We start from the raw sequence: 22,411 nt of genomic DNA, 5'->3' as shown, positions 1-22,411 counted from the left end.
TGGCATCGGTTTTTTTGGGATGCTGATGTAGTGTTGCTAGGATTACCTTCAGAAAGCCCTCATGGGTAGCGTAGTTATTATAAGCAACTTCCTCCCAACTCTGGGTATCCTGTAGATGACGTGAGGAATTTTTATGGGCCTTTACGGTAGCATGTTTTTTTCTTTCGGAAACTAGGTGTTTTCGTCCAGCAAACAGAAATACACGCAATTTACAAACAATATGGTCTTACTCGCTGATGCTCCTGAAACTCCTACTAGAACAACAACCTCTTGCTCAGATTACACACTTGGGGGGGAGCATAAATTCAAATTGAATTAAGATGGTAGCAGAATAGATGTGGGGATATTTGCCTTTAGCCGGCGAGTGGTTGATTGCTGGAACAAACTTCCATCTCTTTGTTGTGGAATTTGATAGATTAAATAAATTCAAGCAAGAACTATGCAGAAGTTTTGGAGGAAATGGATACATTAAATGGGAATTTTTTTTTTTTTTGGCTTTTTTTTATTTTTTTGGATACTGTGTAAGCTTGCTTTCTTTCCTCATATGTCACTACTAATGCTAATTAGGTCACGTGTGTTCTGTTTTACGTAAAATTGTGGTTATATGTTGGTGACAAGTGGCTCCATCTTCTGGAATAGAACACATTAAAGTAATTTTACAAGACATGCAGTTAATAAAAAAATTTCTGTTTTTTTTTTTTTTTTAAATGTTTATAGTTATTCAATCCATATTATGAAAATATAGCTCTTATGCGATTTAAGAGGACATTTCCGATATTATTATTCCAAACTGATTTCATAAAAAGCTTAATCGTTAAATTAAAATACCCCAGTCTCTTCACCTAGCTTCTTTCACAATTCATACATTGTATTATAACATACTGTTAAAAAAAAAAAAAAACCTCGTGTTTTTACGAAATAATTTTTTTAAAAATAAAACTATGAATTGCAATTCGACTCTAGTAATAGTTCTACATATTATTAACCTCCCACAAACTTTGTTGCCACACTGTCGCAATACATTGGAAGTCTGTGTCAGAAATTGAGTTTCTACAGAATCAGAAATTTAAGAAATGTAAGAAAAATTCTTCTGATGCATGCTTCGACAGATGAATTACATCTGCATTTTTCACAGAATGGTGCACACGAATTGGTAGTATGTAGATAAAATATGGTCCTAGGGGTTTGTCTAACTTATGGTTGCATTGCGAGAATATGCTAATACATGTTAATGTAAGTTTTAAAATGCTGTTAAATTATTCTCCAATAGCGACTACTCGTGATTTAAATCGGTACTGCCAAAACAAAATAAAATAAAAATTATTATCTGTTGCTTTTTTTACAATATTTAAATTAGGTAAACGTCTGCCTAATGATTTAATTTCAAGTTTATCATCGAAATCGCATGCCCATGAGTGGATTATTTGCTATATGTAAGCACTGGGAGCCAATTTTAGAGTGGAACGCCGCTTCTGTTCTATTGACTTACTAAAATGACAACGTTATCATTTGATCATTTATAATATTGGTCATAAATAAGATGAATACATATTAGCAATAAACGAAATAAATACAAATCAACAATAAATAAAATTAAATCAGCTATAAACTAGAAACTATATAACTTTTATTAACAGTACCATACAGCTAGTGATCACTAAATTATGACCACCCCATCCGTAATGAATATTTATACTGGACGTTTTAATGAACTAATGGACTTTTTTGCACTGATCATCGCGATGGCGAATGCTATGGTGTCAGCTCGCTGGTTGGACACTGAAGGACTGGAAACGAGTGTGCTGAGTCCAAATACTAGTGCAACATGCCAACGAATGCCTCTGTGTGTGGCGCAAGCAACACGAGTCCATGGATCCAGCATGCCCACTCCATAGCTCGCAGTATGAAAAGACAAACAGCTTCATACACTAAAGTAATGGTAATTTGCATCTGGTCGTGCAAGTCAAAGTGATCAACTAGCAGTTATGGGACGTGGTGAAGATATCACGGAGTTTCAAAAGGGCGTGATAGTGAGAGCTTGGGCGTCGGGTACTTCCATATCGGAAACGGTATTTCTTGTCGGTTGCTCATGGCCCACTGTAGTTAAGGTGTGTAAAGAATAATGTCGGACGGTCAAACCACCTCCTGCCGACAGAACTGTAAAGGATTATTCAAGGCAGATGTTCTTGCTGAACAAAGGGAGCTGTTTGTTGGTTTGTTTGTTGTTGTTTTTTTTTTTTTGGTTTTTAGGAGCATTAGCAACTAAGGCCATATTGCTCCGGAATATGCGGTGGTCATACCCTGACCTTTCCGCATCTCCGTATTTGGTGGTGACGGGCTCGAACCCCAGTCTAATCAAGAAGCGTGTGCTACGCACTGCTGCTCCTTCCCACCTGGCTACGGAGGCACCGACAAAGGGAGCAGCGCGCGGTACAGATGCAATGGCATGCCATTGTGCAACAGTTGAATCGCAATACAGTATGGGGAATGCAAGAACAATATCCCAAATGACGATGCAACACACACTCAGATGTCTGGGGCTCCACAGCAGATATGACAAGAGATGCTCTGTCCTCACCACTGATCATCGCGATGGCGAATGCTATGGTGTCAGCTCGCTGGTTGGACACTGAAGGACTGGAAACGAGTGTGCTGAGTCCAAATACTAGTGCAACATGCCAACGAATGCCTCTGTGTGTGGCGCAAGCAACACGAGTCCATGGATCCAGCATGCCCACTATCCAGGCAGGCGGCAGTGGTTGCTTAATGTGAGACATATATCGCTAGCAAGAAATAGGACCCTAATGCGTATGGACCAACGTTTTACCACTGAGGTCTACTGGCAGCTCTCAGGAAACCATGCTGCATTTTTTCCTTGGAAAAAAAGGAACGAGCTCTTTCAAGACAATAATATGCTGTGTCATCAGGCCCATACTATGCACAAATGGTTCGAAAAACACAGTGAAGATAGTACCCATCTTTATTGGCCTCCAAATTTGCCTGACCTCATTCCAATCGAACAGTTGGATGTTTTGGAATGGGAAGTGAGGCTTACTGACATAGACAAGCTCTTTCAAGACAATAATATGCTGTGTCATCAGGCCCATACTATGCACAAATGGTTCGAAAAACACAGTGAAGATAGTACCCATCTTTATTGGCCTCCAAATTTGCCTGACCTCATTCCAATCGAACAGTTGGATGTTTTGGAATGGGAAGTGAGGCTTACTGACATAGACAAGCTCTTTCAAGACAATAATATGCTGTGTCATCAGGCCCATACTATGCACAAATGGTTCGAAAAACACAGTGAAGATAGTACCCATCTTTATTGGCCTCCAAATTTGCCTGACCTCATTCCAATCGAACAGTTGGATGTTTTGGAATGGGAAGTGAGGCTTACTGACGTACAACCGGCGTCTATTCTAATACTATGCAAAGCCTTGCAGGGAGCATGGCTGCAGATACCTACGGACGTCTTCAGACATATAGTGAAGTCACTGCCTAGGCGAATAGCAGCAGGAACACGTGCGAACGGTGGCCCAACATGGTATTAGGTAGGTGGTCATAATTCAGTGATCACTCATTATATGTTAACTTATATTAACAGTAGAAGGAAGAGTTTGAATTACATTGATCTAGTTGATGTTAATAGTTTAATTGTTGATGATCCTGCTCAGGTTGCTGACAAACTGATTAGATATTTTGCATCTACATTCACATATGAAGAATTCTTTAGGGAAGAAGATGCCAGAAGTTTCCCAACTCTAACAGCTAACAGCTGTGATAACTGAGAGGAAAGTGGAGTGAAATCGTTGAAAGCTAAACATAAAAAAGATGTCTGAAGTGGATGGAATCTATCCAATTATATTAAGAGAGGTAGCAAAGGAGGTAAACACCCCCTTAATAATTATGATATCTTTGGATTCAGGGTAAGTTCATATGGACAGGAGAAGTGGGAATGTATCCCCAGTTAAAAAAGGGTGGATCAAAAGGTGACATTAGTAATTACAGACTGTTAGCTTAACAGAATGTTCCAGGAAAAACAATGGAGTCACTGGTTAAATAATTAATGCAGGATCATCTAGACAGGAATGCAATTACTGCAGTCACAACATAATTTTGATATCGCATACTTGGATTTCAGGAAAGCTTTTGATACTATTGCACATAAATTACTTCTGTACAAATTGGAGTACTGTGGCATTAAGGACAAGTTACAGCTAAAGATAAAAGATGATTTTGTTGGAGAAGACAGAGTGGTTATTAATGGACACTTCTCTTCGTGGTTAAAGTTATTAGTGGAGTGTCACAGGGCTTACTGCTGTGCCCATTGTTGTGTTTCTGTATTTATTAATGATATTGATGTGGGGCTTAATGTTTAAGTTTGCAGATGATACAAAGGTTGGCAGGATGGGGAATAATAGTAATCAAGCCCGGGTAAGTGGCAGATTTGTATATTAAACGTCCTTACCCACACTATTTATAAAAGACTTGATTTCGAATACAAATTTCAATGACAGGAGGAATTTTATAGACCTTTTTCACAATGTAGCTGAGTTATTCGGTCTCTGACGAGGGTAGCATAGTTTTTCTCCATTAACATCAAATCAACTCATTCTACTGGAATGAGCAGAAGCCTGAAAAACAATATGCAGGATATTTCAGAGACTGCTGGAAGTCATTGCGCTACAAGTAAACACATGGGTTGTGTTAGGGTAGCTAAGAATAGAAACAGGCGCATGTATACTTGCGTGTACACCAATGCTGGGAGTTTAGTAAATAAATTTGATGAATTTGAGGTTTTGCTCAAAACATCAAAGGCAGATATTGTTGGGACATCAGAGACATGGTGTCACACATATATAAGGAATGCAGAACTGGAATTTGGGGAGTACAACGGCTACAGAAAGGATAGACAGGATAGGAAGGGAGGAGGGGTTATGCTATTAGTTAAAAAACACATAAAATCCAAGGAAGTGAAGCCAGTCGACATCGATGGACAGGGCAGTGTCGAGTCAGTTTGGTGTGACATAAGCATTGGGAGATCAAAATTGAGAGTAGGAGTGTGCTATAGGCCTAATGACTCTGATGAGTATAATAAGATGCTGTACAGGAAAATAGAATGGGCCAGTAAATCAGAGTCTTATAATGGGGGATTTTAATTTCCCAGATATTGACTCGACTTTGTGGATTGATCACTCACACACTAGCAAGGCTTTTGTGGATTTATTGGATGATTGTTTTCTACACCAGCATGTTCGGGAGGCAACTAGAGGGAATAATACTCTTGATCTGATTATCAGTAGTGATTCTTCATGCATTAAGAATCTGCAGATAAACGAACCACTAGGTGGCAGTGATCGCAGTGTGCTGAAGTGGGATTTACTCAAGGAGTTAACTACCCTCAGAGGTAAAGGGAAGGGTTTTTGCTTTCGTAAAGGCGACTATGATGGGCTGAGACAGTATTTAAATTCTATACAGTGGGACCAACTGATGATGTTACCAACAGCAAACTCAAAATGGGAAGCATTCAAGGAACTAATCTTGGAAGCTACCAGGCTTTACATACCAACCAAGAAATATTGTTCAAGGTTCAGGCCTAAATGGTTGTCAGATGAACTAATGAGACATATGGCAGAGAAGAAAAATGCATGGGATACATACAAATTAATGGGTGACATGGAAGCCTGTGATAGATATAAGTTGGTGTGTAACGAAGTCTCAAAGGAGATTAGGCAGGCAAAGGCAGATTATGAGAAATCCTTGGCAAAGGATGCAAAGAAAAACAGAAAAGAGTTCTTTACCTATTTAAACTCAAGAAGGAAAGGGATGAATCAGATTGGTCCACTGGATGTTGTTGGTTCAACAGTTGAGGATCCTGCTCAGGTGGCTAACAATGTAAACGAGTATTTTGCATCTACATTCACACATGAGGAGTTATTCAGGAAGGGGAATGTCGTAGGTGAAGTAAACATTGGCAGTGAGCTAGATGATTTTCTAATAACTGAGAGGAAAGTGGAGAAGAAATTGTTGAGGATAAACATAAAAAAGGCACCTGGGGTGGATGGGATCTATCCAGTTATATTAAAGGAGGCAGCAAAGGAAGTAAGCAAACCCCTAGCCATAATTATGAGAGCTTCTTTGGACTCAGGGGAGGTACCCATAGACTGGAGATGTGCAAATGTAACCCCAATTCACAAAGGAGGATCAAAGGCTGACACATGTAATTATAGACTTGTTAGTTTAACTTCGGTTCCAGGAAAATTAATGGAGGCACTGGTTAAAGAAGCACTGCAGGATCATCTGGACAAGAATTCAGTTATAGCTCAGACACAACATGGTTTTGTTAAGGGCAGGTCTTGTCTGACCAATTTGGTTGGATAATATGAGGTAGTCACAAAAGAACTGGATGCAGGGAATAACTTTGATATTATATACTTGGATCTTAGAAAGGCTTTTGATACTGTTGCACATGGAAGACTGCTGCACAAATTGGAGCAGTGTGGCATTGGAGGCAAATTGCTGCTATGGATAAAGGGATGGTTGAGTGGAAGAAGACAGAGAGTGGTAATCAATGGACACTGCTCAACGTGGACTAATGTTATTAGTGGAGTTCCTCAGGGTTCAGTGTTGGGTCCATTGTTGTTTTCTGTATTTATAAATGATATAGATGATGGTATATCAAGCTTAATGTCAAAGTTTGCAGACGACAAAGGTTATAAAGGGATGGTTGAGTGGAAGAAGACAGAGAGTGGTACTCAATGGACACTGCTCAACGTGGACTAATGTTATTAGTGGAGTTCCTCAGGGTTCAGTGGTGGGTCCATTGTTGTTTTCTGTATTTATAAATGATATAGATGATGGTATATCAAGCTTAATGTCAAAGTTTGCAGACGATACAAAGGTTGGCAGGGTTGTTAAGGACACTACTGTTGCTATCCTGCTGCAACAGGATCTGGAAAGGTTGAGCAGATGGGCTGAGAGGTGTCAAATGAAGTTTAACATTGACAAATGTAAAGTACTACATATGGGAAGCAGTAACCCCAGTGTAATGTATCAACTGTGTGGTACTACGCTGACAGTGGTAGAGAATGAAAAGGACCTGGGGGTAATTGTGCAGGCAGATATGAAGTTCTCTGAGCAGTGCAGACGAGCTGCAAGAGTAGCTCATGGTGTCTTGTCAATGATATACAGGAATTTTTCTAGCAGGGATAGGGATGTGATTATTCCCTTGTATAAGGCATTGGTCAGGCCACACCTTGAGTACTGTATACAGGTCTGGAGGCCTCATTTCAAGAAGGATGTAGAGCTGCTGGAACGAGTACAGAGAAGGGCAACAAGATTAGTGAATGGAACAAAGGGTTGCTCTTACGAAGAAAGGCTTAAGTTTTGCAAATTACAGAGTCTGGAGACTAGGCATCGGCGTGGTGATCTGATAGAGGTGTATAAGGCTTTGAATGGCTTGAGCATGCTCAATGCCGATGGGATTCTTCCTCGTACTCAGAATAATCACCTGAGAGGGCATAAATTCAAATTGAGGAAGGACGGATGTCGGATAGATGTGCGGAAATTTGCCTTTAGCCAGCGGGCAGTTGGTTTGTGGAATAGACTTCCATCACTTGTTGAAGTTGATAGCCTAAAGAAATTTAAGGCTCAGCTGGACAGGTATTTCGAACGAACGGAGGGGTGAAATGGGAGTAGTGGTTGTGCTTTTTTCTTTTTTTTTTGGCTGATGCTGAATAAGCTTGCTTTCTTGCATCATATGCCTCTACTAATGCTAATGCTAAACAATTGAACACGTATTTACAAACATATTACATATGGCGCAGTATGGCCTAAGTTGCTGATGCACCTAAAACCTTGCAACAACCAACCAACCGACAGTAATCAGGTTAAGGTAGTGTAACAAAATCTAGAAACATTATGTAGATGGAGTGAGAAATGGTAAAAGAAGTTTAACATTGATAAATGGAAGGTACTGTATATGGGTAGCAGTAATCGTTGATTGCCGTACCAACTGTAGTACTACGCTCAGGACAGCAGTTAGATATGAAGTTCTCCGAGTCTTGCAGACAGTGCTGCCAGGACAGCTCATAGGGTTTTTTCAATGATATACCCGAACTTTGCTAGCAGGAATAAAGAGGTGATTATCCCATTGTACAAGGCAATAGTTAGGCCGCATAGTGAGTACTGCATACAGGTCTGGAAGCCTCATTTTAGGATGTAGATCTGGTGAAACGGGTGCAGAGAAGGACAATGAGATTGTTGAAGGAAACAAAAAGGTCATCTTACCGAGAAAGGCTTCAGTTCTTCTTGCCCAAGCTAAATTTGCCTTCAGCCAGTAGGTGGTTTATTGCTGGAATAAACTTCCATTCCCAAACTTGCTGTGGAAGTGATAGTTTGAATAAATTCAAGGAAAGAGCTAGATAAATTATTGGAGACGGGCAAATGATGTGGGAAGTTTTATTTTTTTTTTTTTTTTGGCTGATGATTTACAAGCTTTATTTCTTTCATAATTTGCTATGATTAATACTGATACTAATAAATACAAAAAAGGCATTTTAACTCACTGTGGCAAAGCCATGATTTCATGGCTCTTCATAACCAGCTGCACTGTTATCATTAATTAAATTGCTTTGTTATTATTATGATTAAAATGGGGATCTTTCCCTTATGCTTTCAATACAAAATGGGGCCATACTGCGTACTCAATTCATGTCATTTTTTTTTTTTCCTCTGGTTTCTGTATGTCAGGTTTTGATTTTTTGTAGTTCCCCATTACTGATATAAAAGCGAACATGTTCAAAACAGGAGACTGGGTTAGGTAAACGTTCTTATAAGAGGCGGTGGGCAAGTTTTAACCAGATTTTGTTTTTATGTAATATTAATGATTTCTAGTCGATCAGCCAATGTACTAGTTGTATTTTTTACAGATTTTATCAATTACATCACTTGTTTTATTTTATTTTATTTTTATATATTCCTATATTAGCTTGAGTAAAACAATATATAAGCAAACGGTTGAATTCTTTGAAAAATATATCAAAATATTCCCAAGCAACCGTATGGTTATAATAGTGTTTCTGAGATCAGGGCTGTGTCAGTACTTTTAGTTTTCAGATTGAAACAAGAATATGCTTCTCCACACCACATAGAGGGGTCTCAGTAACGCTATATTCGTTTTGTTGCCACGCCACTACAATGAAGGACCCATTGATGCTATTCATTTTGCCAATAGCTGATGCATGGTTGTGGCCACTTCTAGGTCTGATTTTAAAAGCTCGGTTTATCAAATGCAGTCAACAAGTCGATGCGCAGGTATGTGTACGGACGGATATTTCTACATGTGCCAAGCATAAGAAGAGGCTACGATGTGACGGACTTCCAACGAGGAATGATTTTTGGTTCAGTGTAGAGAATGAGCTGTTTTCGTTTTGTACCTGATATTGTGTGAGTTTGTTTACCAAGAGTGGCAGAAAAGGGGTAAAACACCAGATTTCACAAAGCCTGTAGTTGAAAACTAGTGACAAATGAATGGGTTGAGACACGGCCAGCTGCTTATGCACCCTAATAGGATGGTCATCACGGTGGCCCAAATTACAGGGTACTAAGTGGGACAGTCCAGAACAGTTTGTAGTAGGATTATTCAACATATTCTACCTGAGATGGTGTAACATAGCAGACGCCAACTCGAAATGCCTCCTGCAGTCAGCAAAGGTTTTGCAGTGGATATCTTACCGCGTGCCAGTTGAACTGTGGATGATTGGAAGATGTATTGATCTCGTTTTCTTTTGTATCATGATGAATGAAGAGTACGTTTATGGTTATGGTAGCAAGTTGAGATGAACCAATTTGCATGGTGTGAAGGTAATGTAGGTTGGTGGTAAGAGTTTTTTGGTCCGAGCAGTATTTTGCTGAGCCATCCTGGTACTCTGATACATATTGAAGGATGTTTGATGACAAAAATCTATTGCACCATCGTTGTCACCGTCATTGCCGACCAAGTGCAAGTACGTACTTCGAGATTCCTGCTGATGGCACTTCTATCAGGATAAGACACCATGCTACCAGACCAAATGTGCAGGAATGATTTTCTGAACATTCTGAATATGTACTTCGACTTCCTCCAGTTCCAGTGACTTGAACCCTTTTGAACGTTGGGATGAGATCTAACAGGATCTCATACATGTAGAACTGCCATCCTAAAATGGGTCACCATGCAGATAGCTTGGTGATCCATATCTAAATGTGTTCAAGCATCTTATAGCAGCCACGATGCAACGTGTGCAAGCCATTCTGGGAGTCCATGAAGGTCCGTCTCGATATTAGATAGGTGGTTCTTCTTCGATGACCTTCAATATATATATTTCATTTAAACTTAATCATATCAAATTATGTGAAATCTACATCTTTCTGACAGCCATGGCCGTGCAAGGGGGGGGGGGGGGTTGCACTGTATGCACCGCACCAGAGCCCCCGATCTAGGAGGCCCCAACAGAGTGAACCATGAAAGTCTCAACATAAATAAACAAGCCTGTATGTCAAGTTTTGATTTTTAATTTTTCATTTTAATTAATTAAAGCAAGTTAATTAATAATAACAGGCAGCTGGTTATATGAAAAGCCATGAAGTCATGGCTTTGCCACAGTGAGTTAAATTAATCCCTTTTGAATCCGAATCCCCAAGTACCTTTACACGGCCCTGCTGACAGCAAATAGAATGTTATAATTAACATTCTATTTGCATTAATTCTATTATTCTATTGCACTTTTATTAAACAGTCTAAAACCTAATTTCATTGTTTTTCGCGTTTCCATAAAAAAGTAGTTTTTTAGCATTATACCTAATGAAGAATTTAATTTGTGTTCCATCTGAAGCCTTGGTTCATTCCACAAAACTAGAAACATCGATGATCCACAGCGACTATAGCTGATACCTTCATTGTGGATTCCTCATTATATTTTCGCCTCTGCTTATGGGGAAGGGACAGGAGAGCTCTCTGAATATCCCCTGAACATTCTATGGAGGACTCCAACACATCTGTAAGGAACATCATTAAGGTCCAAACAGAACAGATGTACCTTTTGTGACATTTTTTATGGCATCTGAGGAAAAACAAACATCACAACTTCATCACGTGCCACGGATTGTATTAATCTTAAGGATAAAAGATGGCTTCATTAGTCTACGGCATTTTCAAATGGAAGCTGCAGAAATGGCTCACTTGTTACAGAAAACGACCTTTTCACAGAACAGGGCACAGAGAAAGATTTTCTTTAGCAAAGCATATACCTTATAACCTAGATTTATGTCCGGATCAGTGCACTCGTGGATTGTTGTGCAGGACAAGAATGTGAGATATTCACACAGGCCCTCGTTGGTAGCACAGTTGGCGCAATCACTTTCCTCCTCACACAAGGTGGAAAATAGCTGATTTCGAATCCCGCCAAGGAATTTTTATGGCCATTTTTCACAGCATGGCTGAGTTATTATTATTATTATTATTATTATTATTATTATTATTATTATTATTATTATTATTATTAGCTATATGGTGCAAGGAAGCCTGAGGCTTATGCTGCATCAGCCAAAAAAAAAAAAAAAAAAATTCTCTGAATTACACTGAGAGAGAGAGAGAATCACCACGGAAGGGAAGAATGGTGATATCCAGCTTAGGACTCTGGGTGTGCCAAGCACATGCTGAGCCCCTGGGGTTAATTAGTTGAGCTCAGGCAAGGGTAGCATGGTTTTTCCCCCCGGAAACTTGGGTTTTTCTTCCAGCAACCAACAACGACTACATAATACACAACATATTATGTACGACACGATACGGCCTAAGTTTCTAATGCGCCTTCAACAACCAGATGTTCACACAGATCACTTTGAATCTCTATTTAAAACACAGTGTATGAAAAGTGAGATAAGAGCATAGCGACTTTTCACCCTATAAACGAACGATTGTACTATATATTTGAGGCTATCTCTTGCGTAATAATTACTAACCCTTTTATATATTTAAAGGAATCGTTGTTGAAAATTGTTATAGTAGTAGTAGTAGTAGTAGTAGTAGTAGTAGTGGCATGTGATGCAAGAAAGCAAATGTATGAGCTTATGCAGCATCAGCCAAAAGAAAAAAAAAAAAATAAAAATCACACCATTCCCTCCAAATGCCTGTCCAGTTCCTCCTTAAATTTATTCAACCTATCAACTTCCACAACGACAGATGGAAGTTTGTTCCAGCAATTAACCACCCGCTGGCTAAAGGAAAATTTCCGACATCTATTCTACATCTGTCTTTTCTTAATTTGAATTTATGCCCCCTTAGATTCGCAATCTGAACAAGTGGAAGGATCCCATCAGAATTCAGCGTGCTCAACCCATTCAAGGCCTTATATACCTCAATCAGATCACCGCGCAGGTGCCTAGTCTCCAGCCACTGCAATTTGCAGAACTTAAGCCTCTCTTGGTAAGAGGATCCCTTCATTCCCCTCACCAATCTTGTTGCCCTTCTCTGTACACGCTCAAGTAAATCTACATCCTTCCTAAAATGAGGCCTCCAGACCTGTACGCAGTACTCAAGCCGTGGCCTGACCATTGCCTTATACAGAGGGATAATCACCTCCTTTTCCCTGCTAGCAAAATTTCTATGTATCAGTGACAAAACCCCATGACCTGCCCTGGCAGCCTGTCTGCATTGCTCAGAAAACTTCATATCTGCCTGCACAATTACTCCCAGGTCTTTTTCATTTTCTACCACCTTAAGTGTAGTACCACACAGTTGGTACGTTTCTCTGGGGTTACTTCTACCCATATGTAGTACTTTGCATTTGACAAGGTTAAACTTCAGTTGCCACTTCTTAGCCCATCTGCCCAAATTATCTAGATCCTGTTGCAGTAGCACACTGCCATTACTGTCATTAACAACCCTGCCAACCTTTGTATCATCTGCAAACTTCGACATTAAGCCTGATATACCTTCATCAATATCATTGATAAATATACAAAACAACAGTGGACCTAACACCGAACCCTGTGGGACTCCACTAATAACATTAGTCCAAGAAGAGCAGCACCCATTGATTACCACCCTCTGTCTTCTAGCACTTAACCATCCTTTTATCCATTGTAGCAACTTACCCTTAATACCATTCTGCTCCAATTTGTACAATAGTCTTCCATTTTTTTTTTTTTTTTTTTTTTTTTTTATGAAAACCCCAAACACGAAAGGTATCAAAACCTATAGTACTTAGTACCGTGCATGGGTTGAAGGAGAAGTATGGGGGGGGGGGGCTGCCGGAAACTTTGCTCTAGAGACTAAACATGGGTTGCACCACTTCAAGCTTCCAATAAGCAAAGTGGTGGTATTTCACCGGTTGATGAAAGTCATCTACCACCTACAAAGCGCAACAGTGTCAAAAGCTTTCCTGAAATCCAAATATATGATATCAAAATTATTTTTCGCATCCAGTTCCTTTGTAACCACATCATAATATCCTATCAAATTTGTCAGACAAGACCTTTCCCTTAAGAAACCCATGCTGTGTCTGAATTATTGCTGCAGTCTTGTCTAGATGATCCTGCAATGCATCCTTAGCCAGCGACTCCATTATTTTACCCGGAACAGAAGTTAAACTAACTGGTCTGTAATTACTCGTGTCACCCTTCGATCCCCCTTTGTGAATTGGGGATTCATTTGCACATCTCCAGTCCGTGGGAACCTCCCCTGAGTCCAAGGATGCTCTCATAATTATGGCTAAGGGTTTGCTTAGTTGCTTTGCCGCCTCCTTTAATATAACTGGATAGATCTCATCCACCCCAGGTGCTTTTCTTACGTTTAACTTCAACAATTTCTCTTCCACTTTGCTCTCGGTTATTACAAAATCATTAAGTATCTTGCTACAATTTGATAACCTTCTGCCATTTTCAAACTTTAATAATTCCTCACGTGTGAATGTAGATGCAAAATACTCATTCAGTTTGTTTGCTATCTGAGCAGGATCATCAACAGTCGAACCATCGATGTCAAGTGGACCGATCAGATTCATCCCCTTCCTTTTAGAATTTATGTAAGTAAAGAAATCCTTGCTGTTTTCCTTAGCATCTTTTGCCAAGGATTTCTCGTAATCTGCCTTCGCCTGCCGAACCTCCTTTGTGACCTGATTACAGATTAACTTATATCTGCCATATGCTTCTATGTCGCCTGATAATTTATATGCATCCCATGCATTTTTCTTCTCTGTTACGAGTCTCATTAGTTCATTTGACAACCATTTAGGCCTAAACCTTGAACAATATTTCTTAATAGGTATGAATCTTTTAGTAGCTTCCACGATTAATTCCTTGAATGCTTCCCACTTAGAATTTACTGTTGGTAACATCGTCAGTTGATCCCACTGTACAGAATTTAAAAACTGTCGGAGACCACTGTACTCGCCTTTACGGAAGCAAAAACCCTTTCCTTTACCCCTGATAGTAGTTAAATCTTTAAGTAAATCCCATGTCAGTACACTGTGATCACTGCCTCCTAGTGGTTCCTTTATCTGCAAATTCTTAATACACGAATGATCACTGCTGATAACCAGATCGAGCGTATTACTTTCTCTGGTTGCCTCTCGAACATGCTGCTGCAGAAAACAATCATCCAATAAATCCACAAAAGTCTGACTAGTATGTGAGTGCCCAACCCACAAGTTCCAGTCAATATCTGGGAAGTTAAAATCCCCATTATAAGACATTCCGATTTACTAGCCCACTCTATTTCTCTGTACAATTGTTCATTGTACTCTTTCAAGTCATTAGGCCTATAACACACTCCTACTCTTATTTTTGCTTTCGCAGTGCTTATGTCACACCAAACTGACTCAACAGTGCACTGTTCATCTATATCAACTGGATGCACTTATTTTCATTTTATGTTTTTCTTTATTAACAGCATAACACCTCCTCCCTTCCTATCCTGTCTATCCTTTCTGTACACATTGTACTCCCCAAATTCCAGTTCTGCATCCCTTATATCTGTGTGACACCACGTCTCTGATATCCCAACAGATCATCGCTTATCAAGACTGGTTGACAAAATGAAGGTAATGCCATCTTCATTCAGAATATTCACTACAATGGAGGGACACGAGAAAAACCATGCAAGCTTAATATGACCCTGATTAAAGGTGGGAGTTCAGAAGAATAATGTCTGTGGATATATCTTTCGAAAAGGCTTGCAACAGAAACTGGATATTTTAGGTCTATGTTTGTTTATATTGTCTGTTTGCATTTGTTTATATTGTCTGTTTACGTTTGTTTATATTGTCTGTACACCACCTATCGCTTTCTGTATATTTACAGCTTCATCCCAAATTAAAATCTTGATCACACCACTGTTCGTGATGTAGCCATTTATCCTTCGACCATCATAAAATACTCGACTGAAAGTACCTGATGCTCAGGTACAAACATTCAAAATCGTATAGTTGGTGATGGTTATGAGGAACTAGAATTTTTACTTAACCGTACAGTGTTTTTTTGATAGGGAGTTGGAAACTTTATTTATCCATATTAAAGGAAATTTGCATTGATGAAATTTTGCGGTTTTAATGAAATTTTTCTTAACTTAAACTTTTTCTTGTTGAAAATCTTTAGCACAAGAAGTTAAGAAGTTTTACGTGTGGTGTTTGATGTGAGTAGTTGTTCGTCAACGAAGTTGGTATAGGATAGTAATTTCAAATTTTATAACTCCAAATTTGTATTCTGGATGTCCAGAAATTAAAAAATATATATATTATTTTTATTTTATTTATTATTATTATTTTTTAAATGTTTGTCGAATCGTTTTGATAAACTCGTCGCTGATTATATCTTTAGAACTTTCTGGTATTGGCTGCAAAAAAAATTACAGTGCACAAACTGAGGAAAGACTTTCTCAGCATTCAAACAAAAAAGATTTAATATAACTTATTATTATTATTATTCCTCTTATATTATTTCTCCCTGACTGGGGCTTCCACCTCGTGACGAGTATCGCTACCAAGTTACACAGGGTGGTTGTTGTTATGTTTGATGTTACTGTTGGTCGAGGAACTCTGACAATCCTACAGGTGTTCAGGATTGCGACTTTCTGGAGTTCCTTGTAGGTGTTGGCTGGGAGACCTATTGCTGCTAGGCTGTTATGTAGGGTCTTTGGCACCATACATATGGTTGACACAATGATCGGGATGGTCGTTACTTGTTGCATATGCCACATCTCTTTGATCTCCTGTCTTAGGTTTGTGTACTTCCTGATCTTTTCCCCATGGGTTTTCTGCAGGGTGCCAGTGTTGGATACCGCTATGTGAATCAGATAGGTAGCCTTTTCCTTCTTGTCCACGAGAGTTATATCCGGTCTTGTGCGGGATTGTCCCATCCGTTATTATGGCTCAGTCCCAGTACAGCTTGTGGGTTGCGGTCTCTAGTACTGCTTGGGGTTAGTACTTGTAGTACGGCACACCTTCTTCGACCAACTGGTATTTTTTTGCTAGCTTCTGATGTATTATCCTGTCTACCTCGTCGTGTCTATTAGTGTACTCAGTCTCGGTGATCACCTTACAACCCGTGGTGATGCGTTGGATCGTTTCTGAGGCCAGGTGGCATCGTCGACATGTGTCATCTAACACTCCGGGCTCCTTGGCGATGTATTATCTATAGTTCCTGGTGTTGATTACCTAGTTTTGGATGGCGAGCATGAATTCTTCAGTCTCGGGGAAGAGCGTCCCGCTCGTGAGCCATGCATTGAAAGCAATTTCATCTATGGAGATCATTGTAGTGTCTGCCATGGAGTGTCTTCTTTGCCCATCTTTCTAGCTTCGTTTGTACCTCCTGGTTGTGGGGGGACTCCTCGCTTAGGTTGAGTGGTGTTATTATTATTATTATTATTATTATTATTAGCTATATGGTGCAAGGAAGCCTGAGGCTTAATCTACACCAGCCAAAAAAAAAAAAAAAAAAATTCCGAATTACCCTGAGAGAGAGAGAGAGAGAGAGAGAGAGAGAGAGAGAGAGAGAGAGAGAGAAGTACAAAGGAATCGCCAAGAAATAGAAGAATGATGATATCCAGCTCAGGACCCTGGGTGTGTCAAGCCTATACTCACCAGATGTGAGTCCGTATGTAAAACAAGTAATCTTTTTAAACCAGACACTTTCAGCTTCGATCCTGAAAAATTTTCCACATAAAATATGCATCTTTTAAATTACTTTGTAATTAAAAAAAATTGATTTATGATATGTTATTTATTAGAAAAAAAATTAATACATAAGGACTGTGATTGTTTAGGACCTTATAATAAAAGCATCGTGGTACATGATATATATATGCAGGCACTCCCCAGCTTACGTAATACTCGACTTTACGTAAGTTTTTGCAGGCCGGTCCAAACTTAAAAAAAGTCGTGGACACATATTTTGCAACCCCTAGGAGTAAATGTGAAAATATCGTAATGTGAACCCAATAACACATTTTTTTTTTTTTTTTTTTGGTAATTCGTTCCAAGATTTCGGAAGTTGAAATTTTCGCTATGTAACTAAGCTGTTTATTTCTCTAAAAGGCCAATTTTTATAATGGAAATTGCACTACGCTTTCATCGTTATCATCTGTTCCGTTATAATCTATATAATATTGGTTCAATTAGTTATAAGAATCAATTTTGAATGCCTTTGTGATATTTTTCTAAAACTCATTTCTGGAGGTCACTACCCCAAAACGATTAAAACAATTTGTACTTTCTGGTTTATTGGGCCTTTCTGTTAGCGCAATCTCTTATAAACGGTAGTAAACTCGATCTTATTGCATTTGCGATAACTGGAATTCTGTGGGTTTTTACGTTACGATATTATGGTGAAATGAGTTCCCCGTCACTGAAATCTTCAATCATATAAAAAACAAATAAATTTTCAGAATCTTCTCTTCATTCCTATTTACTGATTACAATGGTGGAGGGAAAGGGACCAACGGAAACTGCAAGTGCTGGCAGTGCTAGGAAACGAAACAAAATTGATTTAGAAATGAAGATGGTTAATTAAGAAGTACGAAGCAGGACAAAGATTGTCATCTGTTGCATGGAATTAGATCTCGCTGCTTCAACAGTGAATACTATTTTAAGGGACAGTGCGCGTATAAAAGAACATGTTAAAGGATCAACAGTGATCACAAAACAGCGTTCAGGTGCTATATTGAAGATGGAAAAGCTATTAATAATATTGGCCAATGGCCATTCAAGCAAAAGCAACAAGTATTTATGAAGATATTAAGGATAAGTACGGCGAACCCCAAGCTAAGTTCGTGGCAAGCAAAGGGTGGTTTAATAGGTTCAAGCATCGCGTTGGTTTCCAAAATATTAAAGTATGCGGTGAAGTCGCCAGTGTCGATTCTGCAGATGCAGAGAAATTTTGTCATGTGTTGGAAAAAAAAAAAAACCCTTCTAAATCTCCATAGCCCTCAACTTCCGTAGTGGCGTGCTTATCAGCTGGAGAGTTAATTCTGCAACGAAGCGGGAAAGGTAAAATTTGCTGACGTTATGCCTGTCTCCTCTCTCTTTTTGTAATTTTATAATTTTGTACACTTTTGTAATTTTTCCTGCGCATGAGATAAAAAAAAAATTGAATAAATAATTCTATTTACATGTTCGTTGAACATTTCTTCTTTGCTTCAATCAAATTCAACGCGCATAGTTCCGAGTGCTGATATGCATTCAGGGAAATTCCGACTCACGCAGTGTTCCGCGGAATGCAAGTGGCTATATATATATATATATATTGGCTAATTATAATGTTAAGAATATTAATAAAATAGAGAAAATTAAATTTAGAAAATAATAAGAATATATATATAACCCAGAGAAATGACAACAAAAGCCAGACAGCATACATTATCCCCCTAGAATAGTAATGTACTTGTGGTTCACTAAAAATTGGCTCCCAATCCTTCACAGAACAGTTAGTAATTAGTTTGTCATTGTGTAAAGGTGTATTAATACCATTTATTCCTGGATTTTTAAAATTTGTGTTAGCCTCAAAAGAAATTGTGGCTGCAAAAACAGGCTGAAAAACCAGAGTAAGCCTAGGCCTCAGGTTGGCTGGGAAGAATGTGTTGGGAGTCAAAGTTCCTGTTCAGACTTCGCCTGAATGAGTTTATGGCAGTTCTGCCATTGTTGGAATTGACATATATTTGCAAAAAAAAAATTCCAAAAAAACTTTGCTACAGTGTTAATTTATTTATGCTAATACCTTATATGTTGCATATTTTGTAAATAAGTCATCATTTTGAGACATATTTAATTAAAATAATATTGATACACAAAATTGACATGTCTGTACCCTTAATCTGTAAGCACTGAAAAAGACTATCTACAGAGTCGAAAATGTCTGCTTTAATGTAATTTATTTTATTACGTAAGTTATATTATGCTAAATAACCCCGGGGGCTCACGTCTGGTGAGTATAGGTTTGGCAAACCCAGGTTCCTGAGCTGGATATCATCATTCTTCTCTTTCTTGGTGATTCCTTTCTACTTCTCTCTCTCTCTCTGTCTCAGGGTAATTTGGGAATTTTTTTTTGGCTGGTGCAGCATAAGCCCCAGGCTTCCTTGCACCATATGGCTAATAATAATAATAATAATAAATTTATCTTTTTGGAATGCAGAGACGGTGTTACTTTAGAGGCATAATGCCTGCATGATTACTTTCCCATCATACCAGAGAAAAAATCTTTGCCACTTCATGGCTATTATTATTATTATTAGAATTTATTTGATCAGTTTGTTTGCAAATAATAAAATTCTGTACAAAATTAAAATTATCGTAGCAAAAAATTCTTTTAATGTTTTTGTATAATGTTTATTTAATTATTATTTTTTAAGTTTCTATCACTACTATTGGGATTTTTTTACACTGTTATTGGTCTATATATTGGGCGTTTCCACAGTGACTTATTCTGAGATTTTTTTTGGCTTAAAAACATGTAAATTGGCCCATGAACACATACTTGTGCAGACATAAAACATAAAAACACCATTTGAAGTACAAGTATAATACCACAAGAATTGGTTCACTCTGGCATGAGTAGTTTATGTGCTCAAAATTATGAAGGAATGTACGATCTTAATTCATTTATTTATTTATTTTATTTTTTATTTTTTTATCATTACTTGGATTTGTGCATCATGTACTTCTGTATATATGCTCAACAAAAGCTTGAAAGTTTTATTTTATGAAATCTTGTATAGTAAAGTTGAGTTCACTGTACAAAAAGATCTGAATCAATCATGTGTATACACAGATCTGCTTAGATGTATCAGAACATGAAGTTAACATCTGGTTAGGAAAAATTTTTTAATATCAAGTGTCAAACCAACACTTGGGATTTTAGATTTTCAGCATGAAACATTAATTTGAGTGTTAGTTGGACTGTTTACTATCATTATGAATGAAAATCTGCATTCTTGGATGCTAATATTCATTTACTTTGTAGTAACTAATTATTATTTCAATATTTGCTACTTGTTTTGCATTTACAGTGTGCGAAGCCAACTTCCCAGTACACCAACAACACCTAGTGGCACATCAGGTTCCAGTCGCTCATCTCCAACACGAGAATCCAATCCTCCAGCTTCTCAGTTATGTGCAGTATGTGGTGATAATGCTGCTTGTCAGCATTATGGTGTTCGCACATGTGAAGGTTGCAAGGGATTTTTTAAGGTAAATGAACAACACTACCTTTCTTAATAAAACCTGCACAGATGTGCAACCTTTAGATCTGTGTTCTGTGGATAGTTTATTTTTTAATTCTTAATTTCTATAATTAAACAACATTAGTTTCACTTACAGAATATACTGCAAATAATATATCCTCTAAATCAGCAGTCCCCAACTTTTTTGACTCGTGAACCCCTTTCAACATAATATTTTTATCGTGAACTACTAAACTTATATTTTCTGAAATCAAATAATAGTTCTGAATTTTTATTATAAAATATTTACAGGACTACATTTTTATAAGTGATATTGCGTAATAATATAAAATTATTATTAAGTACCTATACATAACAATGGTCTTTGAGAGTGAAAAAAACTTTAGTATGAAAAACATTTATTTAACGCGATATACTGTAAGATAATAAACTAATTATAAGAAATTGTGGGAGATGTGGTTTCTTTCATTGGCAATTCATTACTTTATATTTAATTTTATTTTACTCTATTCTATCTTTGCTTATTATTAGTTATAATTTTTTAGAACCCTTTTACCACAGCCAAATGGTGTGATAGATATCAGCATGTTTGCACCCAATCCCCCCCTCACTAACGTCCTGTCACGCTTGTTCACTGGGCGCCTCCGTAGCCAGGTGGGAAGGAGCAGCAGTGAGTAGCACACGCTTCTTGATTAGACCGGGGTTCAAGCCCGTCACCATCAAATACGGAGGATGCGGAAAGGTCAAGGGAATGACCACCGCATATTCCCGGAGCAATATGGCCTTAGTTGCTAATGCTCCTAAAAACCAAATAACAAACAAACAAGCTTGCTCGCTATGTAAGGGCACTTGACCCAAATATAAATTTTGAAAAGAAACACAAATTAATATTAAACTATTTTGTAGTTTACAAAAATATACCTTTGTAAATCTAAAAAGTAAAAGTAAAGTGCAGCCATTATCAGCCCACTGCAGGATGGAAGCCTCCTCAACAATTCATGCTGAGGGAAATGGACCATAATCTGCCACGCTGGTCCAGTGCGGGTTGGCAGATCGACCGTATTCAGCAGTCAGGGGCTTGAACCCCGGTCTACTCAAAGAGCGTGTGCTACTGCATTCCCGCTCCTGACTACTTGGCTACAGAGGCCTTTTGTAAATCTAAGCAGACGCTATTTCAGAATTTTTAGTGCTAACACCCTGAAACACTTTCATGAACCACCAGCTGGAAACCAACCACTGCTCTAAATGAATACATAGGAATAAGTCATATGTTAATTTATTATTCGTGTCAATAATGAACTGAAGTTGAATAAATATGAAAAGCTTCAGTTCATTATGAAATAATTTCGAAATCAAGTGAAATAATTTTATTTTTCCTAAACTGGCTAATAAACATAACTGTAAATATGACTTAGGAATATACCTATTTATGTAAAACTGTCTGCAAATTGAAATAAAATGTTTTCTTTTATTTCCAGCGTACTGTTCAAAAAAATGCAAAATATGTCTGTCTTGGAAATAAAGACTGTCCTGTGGATAAACGTAGACGTAATCGATGCCAGTTTTGTCGTTTCCAAAAATGCTTGGCTGTTGGCATGGTTAAAGAAGGTAGGTAATGGAGAAATTGATTAATCCATGCAATATTTGTATATTCTCTGTTATTAGCAAATTAAGTTAGTTTTATTTTCAAAGATA

At 38.2% G+C, this 22,411-nt stretch overlaps 1 protein-coding gene across 2 annotated transcripts in view; it reads left to right on the top strand.

Annotated features, from left to right (window-relative positions):
• LOC150091751 (putative nuclear hormone receptor HR38) overlaps positions 1 to 22,411 on the top strand; it is a 187,410-nt gene that overhangs the window by 143,586 nt on the left and 21,413 nt on the right. For both annotated transcript variants that reach the window (XM_090385565.1, XM_090385556.1), the window contains exons 4-5: positions 20,543 to 20,723; positions 22,195 to 22,324. In XM_090385565.1, coding sequence (XP_090241691.1) covers positions 20,543 to 20,723; positions 22,195 to 22,324 — 311 coding nt within the window. The remainder of the gene's footprint in view (positions 1 to 20,542; positions 20,724 to 22,194; positions 22,325 to 22,411) is intronic.

This window comes from Mastigoproctus giganteus, chromosome 1 (assembly GCF_048544385.1).
Source record: "Mastigoproctus giganteus isolate SK-2022 chromosome 1, ASM4854438v1, whole genome shotgun sequence".
Lineage (NCBI taxonomy): Eukaryota > Metazoa > Arthropoda > Arachnida > Uropygi > Thelyphonidae > Mastigoproctus > Mastigoproctus giganteus.
The sequence above is the reverse complement of the archived record's forward strand: the minus strand, read 5'-3'. Positions and strand labels throughout refer to the sequence as shown.